Raw genomic sequence first — 17,014 nt, forward strand, 5'->3', positions numbered from 1 at the left:
ATAATCTCATTTCTTCATGCCTAATATGGGAAGCCTAATGAGCTATACAAAATTACAAGACATCCTTCTACAACATAAATCCAACATTTCACTTCCTTTTGAACATGAATATGGAGAACATTTGGATTTAGGCTTGCTAATGCCCAAGTACAAATCAAAACTCGAAAAAAAATTGCAAGAATCACCTTATTCAAGGAGGAGAGTCGATGTAAGGGAAGCATGTTTTCTTTTTTGGGCTTCCTTTTGATATTATCTATGAAAGTAGTACTAGAAATATCATTGTTGTCTAACAAATGGAGATGAGCTCACATCTGTGCTGTAAAAGGAATCTTCAGGTCCTCCATAGTAGTTCTCCTCTTTCTCCTCATCCCACTTGACAACTTCTCTTATATACTTGAATGCCTCATCAATAGTCACTCGATCCCTTGCTCTAGCTTGCCACACGAATAGTTTACGACCTGTAATGGATTGATAAAGGTCTTTGAATTTCATAGCTACATAGTAGTAAGCTTGATGAGATAGTGACTGGTTGCTATGCAATGGGCGTACTGGGCTGAAATCGTTGAACCATTCACAAACATTCAATGACCCCCGATTTACTTTCTCTTCAAATAGATCGTACTTGTTGAGTATCAATACAAATGGGGTATCTTTGAAGCAAGGGTGTCGGACCATTGTCTCAAAAAGCTCCTTGCTCTGCATCATCTTGTTTTGTAATAGGTTTCCGCTGCCGCTACCTTCTGGGGCAAGGGACATCTGATCAAAATCACTAAGAGCAACGCAAAAGACGACGACTCGAACATCTTCAAACATCTCAACCCACTTGCACCCTTCATTCATCCCCTTGGCACTAACTCTTATAAGCTGATATCTGTAAAATAGATAGAAACCAAGATTCAGATTGCAGAAAAAGAACACACATATTGAAGGGAAACAAAATCCATCAATCAATAAGTGATTAGAAGAAAGAAATTATCACAAATTGAAAAGCCACGTCTGGTACATTACTTGCCTCCAGCAGAAAACTATGAGAAAATTCTAGGGAGTAGTTTTTGTCAACGACCTAGTGCAAGCTTTAGAATCATTTTGAAAGAGTTAAAACCACTTTTGTCAAAATATACTTTGAATAACTCAAAATTAATTCATGATTTTTTTCTCTTAAATTTCTAAATACAGAATTGATTTGAATAATAAAATATTTTTCGAGTGATTATGAAAATCTCACTCCCAAACATGCCTTTAGACCTTAGAGGATTACAAGTACTTTTTAACTCAAGTATTTAAATGAGGCTACGAATGTAGAAGCGTTTTCAAGGAGTCAAAACACTCCCAAGTACTTACAAACAAGGAGTTGATAGATGCTTTAAGAAACACTTCTAAAGACAATCCTAGGCTTAGACATTCATACACAATTTCTTTCACTAACTTGTCTCTCTATGAACCCCTCGCACTAACTTCTCTCGATAATTTATCAGCTTGCCTCATGAAGAAACTCTATTGAAGGCATGCAACACTCCTCCCAAAAACAGACGAAAAAACATTTTATAATTATTATTCAAGTATTTATCCTAAAGTTAAGAGCGTTTCTCTCTCATCCACGAATCAATATGCAGAACGAGAAAATATATTACCTAGTGAGAGGTGGGGGCGGAGCTTCGAGATTATCAGTGTAGGTCTCGGACATTGGACTCCGATCATCAAGTGAAAATTCCATGAAAGCCAATCCATTTCCTTGGGTTACTCCTTCTGCATACAGGATATCTCTATCAGAAGGTTCGTATTCGTTACTTGAAACCTCCACTGCCTGCAAACAATCACAAATTCTAAGCAGTCTCCCCAGATAATTCAATCAGAAAAGTTGACACATGATGGAAGATGGTGTTATCTCCAATAGAACCATTCTGGTTTTAAAAAAGTCAAGTATATCGGCAAAGAAGGGCATGATCGATTACCCTGCTTAAGAAATACTCCGCAACATCGGGAAGAAAGTGGAGCTCACTTTTTCTCTTGTAAGTTTCCTGGATTGCAGGGTCCTTCCATAACTCTTCAACTAATGGAGCATACTCACGAGTTGCAGCGGGGAAGAATGCGTCCAAATCTCCAGTGGCAATGATATCGAGGAGCCAATCGGAAAAATGTTTCAACCTTGGGTTGATGGAATATATGCTTTCACTAGCTTCCTTCTCTCCATCTGTGGAAATAGTAAATGGAGAAGCATGAATAAATTTCAATCAAAAGTGACAATGAAAGAGGGTGGAAAGAGTTCTCACAACTCAAACTAAGAGACCATATTGCATACACCACTCTTCATTAATTTCACCCATCAACTCGAAATCTTAAAAATTGGGTATCTGTTAGATAGGAGATAAAGTCTCTTTTAAAGAGTGAAAAATACATTTTTTAGGGAGAGATTTCTCTCTTATCTGAAGGAATTTTTTTAAAGAGTTCACAGTTCTGCAATTTTCCCAAATTCAACCCTTTCCAGAACCTCTAGGCTTATCTAATCATAAATCCAATGAATTTGGCGTTGCAAAAATTACCAGTTTCAAGAGCTTGATCCCCCTGGGAATTTGAAGCCTTTTTCCTGTTTATGATCTCCTCCTCAAAGCGTTCTCGACCATCTAGTAAGATGCTAAGATACTTGTACATATTACTCTGAATCATTAGTTTGATGTCTTGAAGTTCTTCTTCATTAAATCTGTTCCCATACAAAAATTTTCCCTGCACAAAAGAGGTAAACATTGAAGATAAGTGGATCGGAATGTTTCATTTCTAGTAAACACGATCGAGGCCATTTCCTTTGCAACAGCCACAACCTTACAATTGCAAGATAAAATCTTTCATCCCCCGACCACGAACAAAACAGGCATCTTGCCTTCTAGGCGGCCCATGCATTTATATATATCCCATCCACATTTGTAGATCAATTGACACAGGAAAACTTGAACTCTATTGTATGTATCCCAAAATTAAAAAGAAGTAAAACTCAGAATCTTCTGAGAACTCTTTAGGAAAGCACTGATATAAGTAATTTTCTTTCTCGGGACACACAAGTTACAACCACCCTCCCCCCACCCACCCACACACACACAACATTCGAACTAACTCTATCAACATATATACATATGTTCTAACTTTTCTCTACTTCCAATGTTAAGTTATGTTACAAGGTCGTCCCAAGTCTATATTAAGTTCCGGTACATGGTTTCAAACTTCCATTATAAAACTGGGAAAGATAGAAAAGCCTAAGGAAGGGACAAACTCAGTTATAACAACACTAATGATGACATGCTTACCTGCTTGAAGATAGTGCTAGTTCCAGAGCCTTCAATCCCAATGAGAAGAAGTTTCTGAATCCTCTTTTGTTGCTCAAAGTAGTTGGGGACTGTTGTATAATTGCTAGCCTCTTCTCTCATTCCATGAGGTGGTTGACCATGTAGCACGGGCAATGAGAACAAAGCACAAACAAAGCGTGTTGAAGCCTACCTCAATCAAAGCATAAATAAGGTTCTTTATATCAAAAGGATAAATTTGGCGTAGGTTAGACTTCATTCAAAAGATTTTATGTTCACCTTCTCCCAAATATTTCCTCTGATATTGTTTTGACCTTCTTCCTCATAGCGACCGTCGTCATAGACCCAAAAATGCGTGTCACGTGGGCATTGTACATTTGCCAACTGAGAAAACCACAAGCCATTTAACATTTAAAAAAAATCAAATTCATAGTTTTTTTCTTCTTCTTTTTTTTCTTTTTGTACTTGAGTAGACATCAAGATGCTTTTAGTTTAGCAAGGAAGCCAATGAAACAAAATCAATTAGGAACTTTTCCAGGAGGAAAAAAAGAGGAACTAATTGGTAGAATCAACCACAATGTAACTCTTACTTTTATGACCATTGGATGCTTGAGAGGAAAGAAAAAATCAGTTTATGACCATTGACATTCATGAAAATGACAGCTACATTATGGTAGTTCCAAAATTTTCTCCTTTCAGAGGCTTTTGTTGGGCACGGATCCCCAAGCCAATGGTAGGAGAGGGGCTAATGAACTATTCCAGACTTTTTGCATCACCACGTAAGACTCTTCAGAGAATAATTTTTTCCCTCCCATAATGACATACACTCTCTATGGGTATTTTGGTAACTTCTATTTACCCTATGTTGGTGGACAAGCTCTGATGTGGCCACTCTATGTGATATGAAAAAGTCAATAGTTAAAGCCTCAGAAGCAAAAAGAAAAAGGAAAAAACAAAGAGAATTAGAATGTCTACGTTCCAGTTTACAAAGCCAAAAGGTGTACCTTAAGCACCCTTAATTCGAGTCTAGTGATTTCTCGACCATTGATGTAAACTTCAGTGTTTCCATTGCTTGCATGGGGGCTAAGTTTTCCAGTGAAACTTAAGTTTGAACTAATGATTCTATCTGGCTTTTCTCCTTCCTGTCAGACCAACACAAAAATACTTCATGAAGTTCTAGTTCCAGAGGCAAAGGTCAAATGGCCATTCACTAAATACACATAAAAAAAGCTAACACCAGTAAATTATAGTTACCTTTCCCCAGAGACCAGACTCTTTGTCGTACCAATATCTCCCAGGTTTCAATTTCTGTGGAGGAAGAGGGCATCCAAGTAATTCTGCCATCTCTTCGGACCTTAGAGGTAATCCATTTACAATCAGCTGTTCTGGGCGAAGTTGATTAGCAGGACATTCTTTCTCAGCTTTCATAATTTGCTTCACTTCCAAAGGACTAAGTAGTCGAGACAAGACCCTCGAATGCTTGCCCAATTTTGACCTCTTAGATTCGTCTATGGGATCACCGATGCAAGTGACACATTTACGCCCTTCAGGCATTGATCCCATAGCCCTAAGCACACAATTGCTGCAATACTTGGCATCACAAACTAGACATGACTCCTTTGTTTCCCACTTTCCTTTCCCACACCTATAACAGACCCTACTTTTCTTTTTCTTTTTCTCTTTTGAAACTCCTACATATTCTGGATACACTTGCTTCTCGACGCTAAGTTCTTTACGATTGGAGTTATCAGTATTGAAAGTGACAACAGGTGCTCTCCTCGCATCAATAACTACTTGTTTAGGCTGATTGTTAGGAGGGTTGTGAACTGAAGCTGGGGAGGCAGAAGGTGAAGCTGAAGAAAAATCATGGTTTTGCAAGACGGATACTACAGATTCTGAACTTCCCGATACTCTTGGACTCTGAGTAGGTGGACTTGTGACGCCAACAATACGAGAGACTGGCAAAGGAATTGGTTCGATCGTCGGGGGACCGTTATTTGCAATTGACCTTTGGGATTCAGATAAAGGTTCAGCAACTGGAATTGAATGAGGATGTACATCAAGGGGTTCGACTCTTGGAACATCATAGACTACTGGTGGACCCTCGTATTCCATAGCTATAGAGTAATCCAGATCGCTAGCACTTTCAGGGAGAGATGCTCCAGGTGGGAGCATCTTCTTCACCAATTCCCTCCAGTTTTCTTCCTCCCTTCTTTCTGATTCGGCCGACATATTGCTAGATTTACAACCAGAGCACTAAATCCAACTTCTGGACACTTTTGAGACAGAAGAACTCTCGTTTTACGTATAGTTCCCTAGAACAGCATCCATAAGTAAAGCTGAATCATCTTCATAATCAACAAAGACAATCGCAGAAATTGTCAGCAAGAGATACAAACACAAAGAAAACTAAAGAAAACACTCGTCAGAGCCCTGGATTAATGGTTCTTAGTTCAACCAAATTACATCAATGGCAGACATCAAACTCAAAATTTTGAATAGGAAAAACTTGACCAAACTTTTAGGATACTAGGAAAGGTTCAAAATCAGAAAACCCCTTTAATCAAAGTTTTCGATCAAAAGGTTTACAGTCAAAATCAGGACACCCATAACGAAATCAAACAATATTTTTCAAAAGCTTGAAAAGGCAAACAAACCCACCTCTAGAATCCATAAGAGTTGAAAAAATCAGAGTCAAACAAACTATAGACAAACAAAAAGATAAAAGAATGACTCAACAAAGCACGGGCAAACAAAACCACTACAAGAATCAAATATTCAAAGCGAAGACTATTTTAGCAGATAAACATAGGAAATGAAAAAAAAAAAAAAAAAAAAAGGAGGGGGAAAAGAGATAGAGAGAGAAAGAGAGAATACCCTTTTGAAGAGTAAACGAGTTTCACTTTTAGAGAGAGTCAAATGGCAAGTAGATAGGGAAAGTGACAAAATGAAAGCGAATCGTTTAGATTGTAAAGCCCCAGAAGCGGCTTTTTGAGGTTTGATTGAGGCTTTTGGAACCCAAAAGGCAAAGCCTCTGCGAAACCCACCACCATGGACGAGAGAAAAGACGAAGGCTATTGAAGAGAGAGAGAATTAGAGTACAGAGAAAAAGATAGATAACAAAAATGGTGAAATCCAAGCAGAGAGCAATGAGAGTAAGACGAGTCAGAAATTTTAGACTCTTTACCAATTTTTGCCAGATGTCTTAATCGACGTTTTTACACTAATGTCCAGAACTCTAAGCTTAAAACAAATATTTTCATTTTACATATATATTAATAAAATCTTCATTAATTATACAATTGCTTTTTTTTTTTTTCTCTAACCTATAGATCTAATATCTTGAGATTAATACATTGTTTTTTTACTTCTATTTATGAAAGACATTTGAATATATTGATTAGGTTTTATTCTTGAAATCAAACTTTCTAATTTATGGATATATTAACATATTGATTGATATTTATTTATTTAAATATTTTTAGATAAATTAACATGTACATATCTATTTATATCTGTATGATAAATTAGATTGACGTTGACATTCATTTCTTTCAATATAATAATTACAAGGACGAATAGTCAAACTTTTCTCTTTTACAATGGAACATCGTATCAATTACTATTGAATTAAACTTACCATGGTAACTATTTGTAAATTTATAACCTAAAATTTATAATGAGAATGGTACAAATTGATCACATTGTAAAATTAATTGTCTTCCTTTATTAAATAATTATTATCCTCTCGATGATGCATATTTATTATACTCTCAACGATATGTTTAATTCTTAACAATGTACCCTTAAACTAAAATTTTATTGTAATCTTAATTACTATCGTCAACTTACTTATTAAATTTTAATGACAAAAGAAATTTTAGTGAAAGACATGACCACATGACTATGTTAATTACTCATCATAACTAAAGCGTGTTCTAACCTTTTATAAATACGTTCTATAGTTTTATATTTTACAGTGGAAAAATTGAACCACTGACCTTAAAGTTGACAATATAAACTTATACTAACCAAGATAGATTTGTGTTGGCAATGTGTTAGACAATTTAGTCTAAGCATTTCAAGCAAATTTTTAAAATAGCATACTTTTTATTTTACCATATTTCCATCCACACATTCAATGGTGACATTATCTACCAAAAAAAAAGAAAACAGATGGGATTAAAAAGAGAGGTAGTGGAAATTTTTATTATGTCTACATAAAGAGACAGAAAGTGGGTCCCATATATAAGTCATCCAAATTTCTAATATTTTATTGTAAAAATAAAATAAAATAAAAAATCTATTGATTTTTTAAAAAAATAATAATAACAATAATTTGGTGATGGGATGGTGAAGTTTTTTATCCACGCGCCTGTGAAGAGCGTGTATTAGATGCGGACACGACCAAGATATTTGTAAGTTTACATGGAATTGCTGTTTCAAAGGCACTTCGAAGAGCGTGGGCAATCATCTCGATTTTGACGGTAACGGTATCCTTAACCTTTGACGCCAATATATATATATATATATATATATATATATATATATATATATATATATATATATTTTTTTTTTAAATTTTTCAACCCTCACTTTTCTTCATTTTAGTAAATTTGGGACAAACTTATAATCCAATCTTTTTTTTTCTTTTCTATAAATTAAGTGATCAATAATGGTTATATTTATAAATATTTTTGTGAGTATGGTCTTTGCTGTAATTTCTGTATATTTTACTTTTAACAAAAACAAAATTCAACATTTATTTATTCGGTTTTTGTGAGAGTCGTAAATTTGAATGTTGGCCAACATTTTTAATAATGAAGAGTTGGGTGGGAGCCCCCGAGGAGGTGATTTTAATGATAACCACGTGGAGGCCAGTAATTAAGTGTGGAGGTGGGACCCCTTTACGTCTGAGGTTCTTTCTTTTCTTTTTTTTTCTTTTAGATAGAGAATTAAATGAATATATATATATATATATATATATATATATATATATATATATTAAAAGAACAAAAATAACTATAATATTTTCATAATTTTTTTAGTTGTTTTACTATTCGTTACTCATCTTTCTTGTTTTTTCTTATTTGTAATTTATTTTATTTATCATCTTTTTCATTTTTTTTATATTTTTAAACGATTTATTTTTCTGTTTAAATTTCTTTTTTTTAATCATTTTCGATAATATTCTTTGAAATTATTAAAGAGTTGTTTCAATATTCTTCTTCATCATTCTCATACTAGAGAATATCAAATCTAACGATCGTGTTGACCATAATCTAAACAATCGTTTAGCATGGTTAACACGATCTTTTCAGTAGGATCAACACGATAATTAAATTCGAAATTTTTTACTATCGTTTATCATAATCAACATGATCATTTGCCATGTTAACACGATCTATCATTTAAATTTGAAACATTTTTTTTCCATCGTTAAAAAAAACTACATGATTGTGAATCATGACATAAACGATCGTAGATCATTCATTTGAACTGTAGTACACGATCATTTAGAAGAATATTAATCACACATATATTGTAACGCCCCGAAGATCGAGGTAAATTTTAGTAAATCATGTGAATTTTCGGCAATTTAAGATTTTTGTAAAACGATAAATAATAATATAATAGTAATTATATTATTATTATTAGGTATTTTATCATTTTAGTTTTAATATTAATAACTTTTTCTTATTTATTTAATATTAATACTAACATTATTATTTAATATTATTTTAATTATTTAATACTAATATTTATTATAAATTATTATTATTTTTATATAATATATATATTAATATTTATTATTATTATGATTAATTAATATTAATGTTTTATTATTAATAACAATTATTATTATTTAATTTATATATATATATATTTATATAAAAAAAAAAAAAAGAGAAAGGAGAAAAAACCCTAGAGGCGCGCCGCTTTCCCCCTCACCATCCATCTTCTTCTTCGTTTCGTCTCCCTCAGCGCCGCAGCCGACGCTCCCCCCTCTCTCTATCCTTCCGTTCCGCGCCGCCGCCACCATCTCTCTTCCTCCGACGCGTCTCCGTCTCCGTGGTGGTCGTCCATCGCCGTCTACACCGTCGAACTCTCCAGCTCCATTGCCCGACCGCCGCGGCCCCCGTCCATTTCGGATCTTCCCTCGGCTTCAAATCGTCCCACCTTCCGCCGTCAAGCCGTCGTCCTCCGCCGCGTGAAAACAGAACCGGTCGTCGGACTCTACCCAGCCGCGGCACACCCCCGTCGTCGAACGCCCGAAGCTGTCGTTGAATCTGCCCGTTTTCATCCAAACCCGACCCGGTTCCAAGCTGACCCGACCCGAGACCCATTTGCAGCCGAGCCACGAGCCACAAGCAAACCCAGCCGAGCCGCAAGCCACCAGCAGATCCAGCCGAGCCGCGAACCGCGAGCTGAGCCGCGAGCCGAGTGAGCCGAGCCGCGAACCGAGTGAGCCGAGCCGAGCCGAGGTGGAGCCGAGCCGAGTCAAGCCGAGCCGAGCCGAGGTGGAGCCGAGCCGAGCCGAACGCCTTCAAGCCGAGCCGAGCTCCTTGTTTCACCAAGCCACCTAAGCCTTCCTTCCTCCGCTCCGGGTCACGGTGAGTCTTCGGTAAGGATTGTTTTCGATGAATTCCTTAACGTTGCTACATCCGATTAGAGTTTGAATATTGGAATAAGATATGGCCCTACTTTTCCCCCTTGAAGGTAGTACAGAGTTGACGCTTGAGTTCTCGGGTCTCGCAGTAGGCTTGTTTGGAGGTAGTTTGCCTTTCCTTGGGTAAGTCAACGGATGTCGCTTCTGACCTTTTTAAAACGACTTCTACTAAAGTTATCAACTAAAACCTTCGTGTTTTCGTTTTAGGTTGAGCTGTTGAGCGTGGATTCGATCGAGGGGCATAACCGAGTATCAGGTAAGGGTTTTCCCTACTACTGGACCTCGGGTCGAGGCCGGAAACGTAGTAATCCACAGGGGATTACACGTTAGTGATTATATTGGATAAGTGTATCTATGTTGACTGTTAAGCACTGTTATTATGTTTCTGTCTGATGTAACTGAACCGCAACCGCTAATTGTAGATTGAAATTTTAGATTGATGGATGTTGATCATGGGATTAGACGGGGAAGGACAGTGAGTTCAGTTGGTTATTTAGCTGTTTGAGACTTGGGGCTCTTCCATAATGGTATACGAATAGTTGACGCGTATAGCAACTGAGGGTGTAATGGTTTAAGCTTATACTACCTGGCCAGTAAAGCCCTTAGGGGAAATGTAAATGATTGATGATTGTGGTATGACTGTGGTAGACGATTGAGTATAGACCGAGGGGTAACGGTTAGCTTCATCTATGGGGTAGTGTGTCTTACTTATATGTGCATCCTTCGGGAGCACTAGACTGATGTGTGCATCCTTCGGGAGCACTAGACTGATGTGTGCATCCTTCGGGAGCACTAGACTGATGTGTGCATCCTCCGGGAGCACTAGACTGATGTGTGCGTCCTTCGGGAGCACTAGACTGATGTGTGCATCCTTCGGGAGCACTAGACTGAGATGTGCATCCTTCGGGAGCACTAGACTGATATGTGCGTCCTACGGGACCACTAGACTGTTATGTAGGGTACCCCCGAATAGGAAGTTAACTGTTGTCCCCTAACGGGCCCAGTAGTGGGTCCCTTACTGGGTATGTTTATACTCACCCTTTTCTCTTTTTAAACTTTTCAGGTAAGGGCACAGCGAGGGGCAGACCGACGAGAGGCAGGAAGGACGCGTGAAGGCCATATGGACGCGTCTGTTTTCTTATCGCTTCCGCTATGTATTTTGTCAGAATATTTGACTTGTGTTTTTGGAACTGACGACTTGAGTTTTTTTGTTTGAGACTTTTTATGATTTAATTTTTAATAGGGCCCGAAACTGTCTTTTTGTAATGTTTCTAATGCTTTTAATGAATCGTAACTGGTCCGTTTTAAATTTTATGTTGAATGGTCGAGTTTTGGTATTTGGTAGTGACCTCAGCTTAGTCCAGAAAGTTGGGTCGTTACATATATAGTCGATTAATCCCATGTTGATTGGGATATTTTCATATTTTCTATTATGAGTTCATGAATTTTTCTCATTTTTTAAATCATTTTATACAATATAAATATTTTTCTAATTTGTTATATCGCTAATATATTATGTATTATTCATTTCATAAAAAGGGAATGAGGGAGTGCAGAATATAATTATTGGATTTGGTTTAAAACTTATTGGCTTATTTATTGCCAGTTGGCCCCTATCTATTTTATTGTATTAAACTTTCTGTCCTTTTTTTCCCTATGCCTAATCCACTTTCTTTCTTTTTTCATTCTTGGCAATTTCTTTATTTTTTTTTTCATTTCATTTATGTTCTCCATTTCTTCCAAAATTAAGCACATTGCCTAAAAGGTAACTTTTGTAGGAAGATGCCAAAAAAAATATGATGAAAAATTATACCTTTTTTACATTTAAAATTTTTCTATACTTTTTGTAACAAAAATTTTCGTTTAACCCTTTGGAATAATCTCGAGGGAGAAAAAGGTTATTCACATCTAAATATTCTTTTTATATTTTTATTTAAATGAAAACATCCCCGGATTCATGACCTTTTGGAAAGTATTTGTGAAGTTTGTTAGTATTTTTGTTAATGTCTAACTCTTGCAAGGGATTGATAGTTTATTTTGGAATAGTATAAGACTTTTATAAAATTTTCATATTCTTCACTAATGTTGTTAATTGAATGTTTGATTCCAAGTTCAAGGGCCACAAGAAATAACATTTTGTCTCAGTTTTTGTAACTGTACAAGTTGTATGCGGGATTAAAATATCGATGTTGATGTATACAAGTCTATATAACATAAAAAAAAAAAAAGCAAAATGTCCATGACGTGTACGTGTGAAAAATGAACCAAATCCTCGTTGAAATTTATTTTGTCATTAGAAGGATCTTGTTATGTATTCTACAAGAAGGAAACTCGAGGGAATTGATGGATCTTGCACAAGCAAATGAATATGTGGTTTAATTCGATACAAAGTAAAGAATCTTAACAAAGCTTGACATGTCACGAATCCTCTTAGAACAGAGGTACGCATTCGAGAACACAAACACAAAAGCGATGCATGGATGTCATCAGCTCGTGCTATAGTGTATTAAGTTAAGTCCTATAATGAACACAACTCTCGTGTTTAGTTGCTAATCGTTGAGGTTATAACCCTAAGAAAACTATAGGCGATAAACATGGATAGAAATTTGAATTTTACTAATTTATTGATTAAATATCAATATTCATCAATATTTTCTAAAGTCACAAAATTGCTTCTACAAAGAGAGTTTAGATAAAAACTTTAAAAAACCCTCACCTTCTTCTCCTTCTTCCTCACTCTCACGACGTTCACTCCCCGCGAATACCGAGTGGCGCGAACTCCGGTCGACGGCAAACACGATTTTAGGTATAATTCATTTTTACCTTTACCCTCTCTTCACTTCCATCTGCAATCGCTCAGCGTTGTTTGATCTGAATATCGAAACACGCCAATTGAAGATTGTGATCACACGGGGAACTTTGGAACTTCATCATTATCGCCATTCAGCTGAATCAAGATTCTGTGAAAGATTTGGAAGTCAAATTTTCAGTTTTGATTTCTCAGTTTATTGCTTTCTTTTACCCTGAAATCAAGCGGTCAATCATTCCGAACACGGCTGGATTTGATTACTGCACTTTTTAACCTCGAAAATTTCAGTCACTAAATCTCGTTTTGTTTGCGCGTCGTTGGTTCTGTGCCTTCATTTTTCATTTTCAAGCATTAGATCGATGATTGTTATTATCTTACAGATGAAAGAATGAGATTGGGATGACTTTCGAATCATGAAGTGTGTTTTCAATCTATAAAATTTAGTTTTGAAATTGTTCGTAGAGTTTTGATTAGAGGATTTAAAATGATCATGGATATTCTAAAAACATTCGAGTATTTTTAGGAGGAGTTGTTCAATTTCTTCCAAAAATGTTCGTTACAGCACTTTTTTCAATTTCAAATCCTCCTGAAGTGCTGTGCAAGCTTGCTTCGATTAATTTCACAAGCCATTTTCCTGTAGGCAATAGCATGCTAGTCATGAAGTTGTTCAGTGTTTCTTCAACAATTTTGCTTGTTTGAGTAGTTCCTCGGCCCCTATTTGATAACCAGTTCAATCTCTTGGTTTGGTTTTTTATCTTTGAAAATTAAACTTACAGTCACTACTTTTACTTTTGGATTTCTTTGGTTTGTTATATTCCTTCTACAAATGTTTTCAAACCCAAGTCAATTCAAAAACTTGGTTTTGTTTTTCGAATTGAACTACCATGTAAAGAAATGGGGAGAAAGCAAGCACAATTTTCAAGAACCAAATGGTTATCAAATGGGTTTCTTTTACATGTTAACTATAGAGACCCCAAGAGGTGCTCAATCATGGATCTCTTGTCTTCCAACGAAGTCAGACTTGATACTACGGTCTCTTTCAGTCTTGTATCCTGTTACTGTGAACTGTGAAGTTTTCATGCCATTTGGTGTTTTTATTCTGTTTTGACGTGCTCGTTTGCTATCATAATCATCCACAGGATGAAATTAGAAGAGGAAAACAACTTGTAGTTCATAACAAGTTTATATAGTTCTCAGTGACAAGCTTTTATTAGTTTGCGAGTCTCTAGTTTCGTCATATCATTTATGAATCTCTGCATTCTTTTGTCTCTTCATTTTATCACTGTTAAATTTCTTCCTGAAATTTCTCAGTTCTAGAGATAAGATGCTTCCATAGAACTCAACTCACTTCCAGAGGACACAATAGAGAAAATGCAGAAATTGGGAGATTTCAAGCTACCGCATTTCTTCAATTATCCTCCATATTTCACGTAATGTTCACCATCTGTTTCATTTATTATTATTTTTACATCATTATTAGCAACTTGTAAGCTGTGTGAGTCAATTTCGGATGATGTTGATATCTTGGTTTTGTCGACAATTTCCTAAGTGAAGAAAACTAACAGGATACAGCATAGAATGGATCACCTATACTTTCCCCACCAGCCTCATATATACGAATGTGATAGCTGTACCTTACTGCAATGTTGATTGTTTCACTTTTATCAAGCTTGTCTTCTGTCTTCAGTTGCATATATAACCTTTTTATTGCATGTCATCTCAGTTTGCAACCAGTGAGGGACACCCGTGAGAAGCAAATTCAACTTTGGAAGGAACTTATCCTTGATTACTGCCGAACGCAAAAGATATTTGTCATTGGACTTGAAGAGGACTTTCCTCTATTTTCAAATTCTGTGATTGAAAGTAAATTTCATGGCCTTGTTTGGTTCTAATTGGGTGTTAAAACCTTTTTGTGTTTTTAACTCAGATGCGTAGCTGTGTGTTACTGTTTCAGTTGTTTGATGTATTTTATAGTGTGGTTGTGATGCTACAGGATCTCTCAGTCATGAAGCTAGACAAGCTTTTCTCTCAGCTTTAGTTTCAGATGGTTAGGGCCTGCTTGTTTAGTTCGATAATTCTATCTATTAACAGTTTCCATTCATTTTCATAGAGAAAATGCTGATACTTATTCATTTTAATTGCCCTTATAGGTCGTGCAGAATGGCTGGATAAAGGACATAGGAAATGCCTTATTTTATGGCACCGGATTCAAGATTGGGCTGACATCATTTTGCACTTTGTAAGACTAATTACATTGGTTAAATTAGTCTCAAAATTTTGGTATACATGTCTATTTATCGATGAACTCAAAAGTGTCCAATAGGTCTAGTTCAATTCTAAGTTTCATAGATCCTTGACAAATTTGAAAATTATGCGATCCATTAGATGTAAATTTGGATTTTATGCTATTAAACTCTCAGTTTGTGTCGAGAAGATTTACGAAAATTCAAAAGTTCAGAGTCAAAATTTGTAAATTTGAAAGTTCAAGGACCAAATAGGCATAAGTTTCGAAAAGTTAAGTTAAGAGACTGAATTTATAATTTAACTAAATATCTTTTTAACTGTCATAGTTATTAGTGAGTTTGGAATGATTTTGAAAGGGTAAAAGTTGCTATCCTTCCATTGAAGGAAGTAGGTAAAATTCCACAAGTATTTTGATAGAAATCGGAAGTGCTTTGAAAATTTGTTTTGCTTAAATTATTTCTTAATAAATAGGTGAAAAATAATGGACTTGAAGATAGTGTTATGACAGTCGAGGAAATACGTTCAGGAGTTGAATCTAGAGGAACAGGTACTTTCTTTGCTTATGTACTCAAGGTACTAAATGCTGACCTTTCGATGATAATTAATGGAAAATTTATAACAAAAATTGAAATGAAATAATGAGATTAAATTGCCAATCATTTTACACTTTTTAAATATGTTAATATATTTTATTTATTTTAAGTTCTCGTTAGTGCCATTTTATATGTTTCTGAATGTGTTCCCAAAGGTGATATTATCACATTTATTGCACGGTGTATAGCTTTTGATAGAATAAGGATATTCTTGAAACAACGGACAAAGTCCATAGTTTATTTTTTTAGCCAATTTGTTATACAAATTCATTAGCTCAGCTATAACTGACATGTAATCATAAGTTCGAGAGTTCAAATCTTCATTCACATTTGTTGTGTTGAACTTTCTTACGGCATTTGTTCTGTTTATCTTTGGTAGAAACGTAATGTATAAGTTTTTGCGTAAACATTCCCATACCTCATTTATCGTGGAGTGATGATATATATTTGTTATTTGCCATGAGCATAGCATAGCTATAGTTGACATGTACTCCTCTTTATGCCGCCCCCGGCTCAAATCTCCATACCTTACTTTTTGTTGAACTAAAAGTTAACGTTTGAGTTTTTATGTAAACATTTCAGATCTGTTGTAGAGACAATATATGGTTGCTTTCTGCAAAACTACCTGTTTTGTGCTTTAACATTACCATATCTTGAAACAGCAATTTTACTTCATTGTAACAAAAAAGTTATTTGTTTTTCTGTTTTATAAATCAGAGCTTCAAGGGATCGATCGTACGATATTAATGAGAGCATTGAAGCTACTTGAACAAAAGGGGAAGCTTGCAATTTTCAAAGGTTCTTCGACAGATGATGAAGGCATTAAATTCTCTGTATAACTAACTACCAATGTTTATTCACATTCACTGGCAATCTTTCTTTTTTCAACACTTCTAAATGCAACTTTTCATTTAGTTTCCCCCCAATTCCAACTGGGATTTTGGGATTATAGGTTCTTGGTGCAGTTCTTTGAATGTAACCAAGTGGACCTCCCAATAGAACTTAAAAGTTAAAAGGACCTAAGCTTGGGGGTGAGGATTAAAATTTTGATGTCGATATTGATATTGAGGTCTCAAACTTACATATATATCGACACATGGACATGTATTTTCATCCTTTCTTAAGAGTGCTTTGGAAAATATTTGTTTTGTATTGTTAAAAAAATCTAAAAACAATCATATTATTTACTTCTGTTATTTGGATTGGTTTATGAGATGTGAACAGTCTAATGTTACTTAGATGTTTGATTTTTTTTTAGAAAAGAATTGTATAAATTCTAAGGCAAATTACCTTTTCAATTTTCAAGTTTTAATGAATATGTTATGTTTGAAACCATTTATGAGAATAAATTCATTTGATCCCTCAAAATGTATCTACTACTACTAATATGGAATTTTTGTTTTTA

The 17,014-nt window shown here is 35.4% G+C and overlaps 2 protein-coding genes across 5 annotated transcripts; one reads left to right on the forward strand and one right to left on the reverse strand.

Moving 5' to 3' along the window:
- Nucleotides 1–65: 65 nt before the first annotated feature.
- LOC103490743 (extra-large guanine nucleotide-binding protein 3) lies at nucleotides 66–6,512 on the reverse strand. 3 transcript variants are annotated; one of them, XM_008450403.3, is made up of 9 exons: nucleotides 6,171–6,512; nucleotides 4,548–5,641; nucleotides 4,298–4,435; nucleotides 3,573–3,677; nucleotides 3,297–3,482; nucleotides 2,541–2,721; nucleotides 1,953–2,191; nucleotides 1,632–1,804; nucleotides 66–871 (listed from the first exon to the last, which is right to left on the reverse strand). In XM_008450403.3, the coding sequence occupies exons 2-9, from the start codon at nucleotides 5,523–5,525 to the stop codon at nucleotides 277–279; spliced, it is 2,595 nt and encodes an 864-aa protein (XP_008448625.1). In that variant the 5' UTR covers nucleotides 5,526–5,641; nucleotides 6,171–6,512; the 3' UTR covers nucleotides 66–276. The 3 variants fall into 3 exon arrangements, with proteins under 3 accessions (XP_008448625.1, XP_008448626.1, XP_050942368.1); XM_008450404.3 differs by having other exon boundaries at nucleotides 4,548–5,608; nucleotides 6,171–6,440; XM_051086411.1 differs by having other exon boundaries at nucleotides 4,548–6,440.
- A 6,093-nt stretch (nucleotides 6,513–12,605) lies between these two features.
- Nucleotides 12,606–16,805, forward strand: LOC103490745 (vacuolar protein sorting-associated protein 25). Of its 2 annotated transcripts, none has more exons than XM_008450406.3 (7): nucleotides 12,606–12,769; nucleotides 14,084–14,202; nucleotides 14,496–14,635; nucleotides 14,766–14,819; nucleotides 14,923–15,011; nucleotides 15,488–15,589; nucleotides 16,327–16,805. In XM_008450406.3, exons 2-7 carry the CDS (start codon nucleotides 14,144–14,146, stop codon nucleotides 16,354–16,356), a joined length of 474 nt encoding a protein of 157 aa, XP_008448628.1. In that variant the 5' UTR covers nucleotides 12,606–12,769; nucleotides 14,084–14,143; the 3' UTR covers nucleotides 16,357–16,805. The 2 variants fall into 2 exon arrangements, with proteins under 2 accessions (XP_008448628.1, XP_008448627.1); XM_008450405.3 differs by having other exon boundaries at nucleotides 12,607–12,769; nucleotides 15,488–15,563.
- Nucleotides 16,806–17,014: the final 209 nt, after the last annotated feature.

The sequence above is a fragment of the Cucumis melo genome, chromosome 6 (assembly GCF_025177605.1).
Source record: "Cucumis melo cultivar AY chromosome 6, USDA_Cmelo_AY_1.0, whole genome shotgun sequence".
NCBI classification, from domain to species: domain Eukaryota; kingdom Viridiplantae; phylum Streptophyta; class Magnoliopsida; order Cucurbitales; family Cucurbitaceae; genus Cucumis; species Cucumis melo.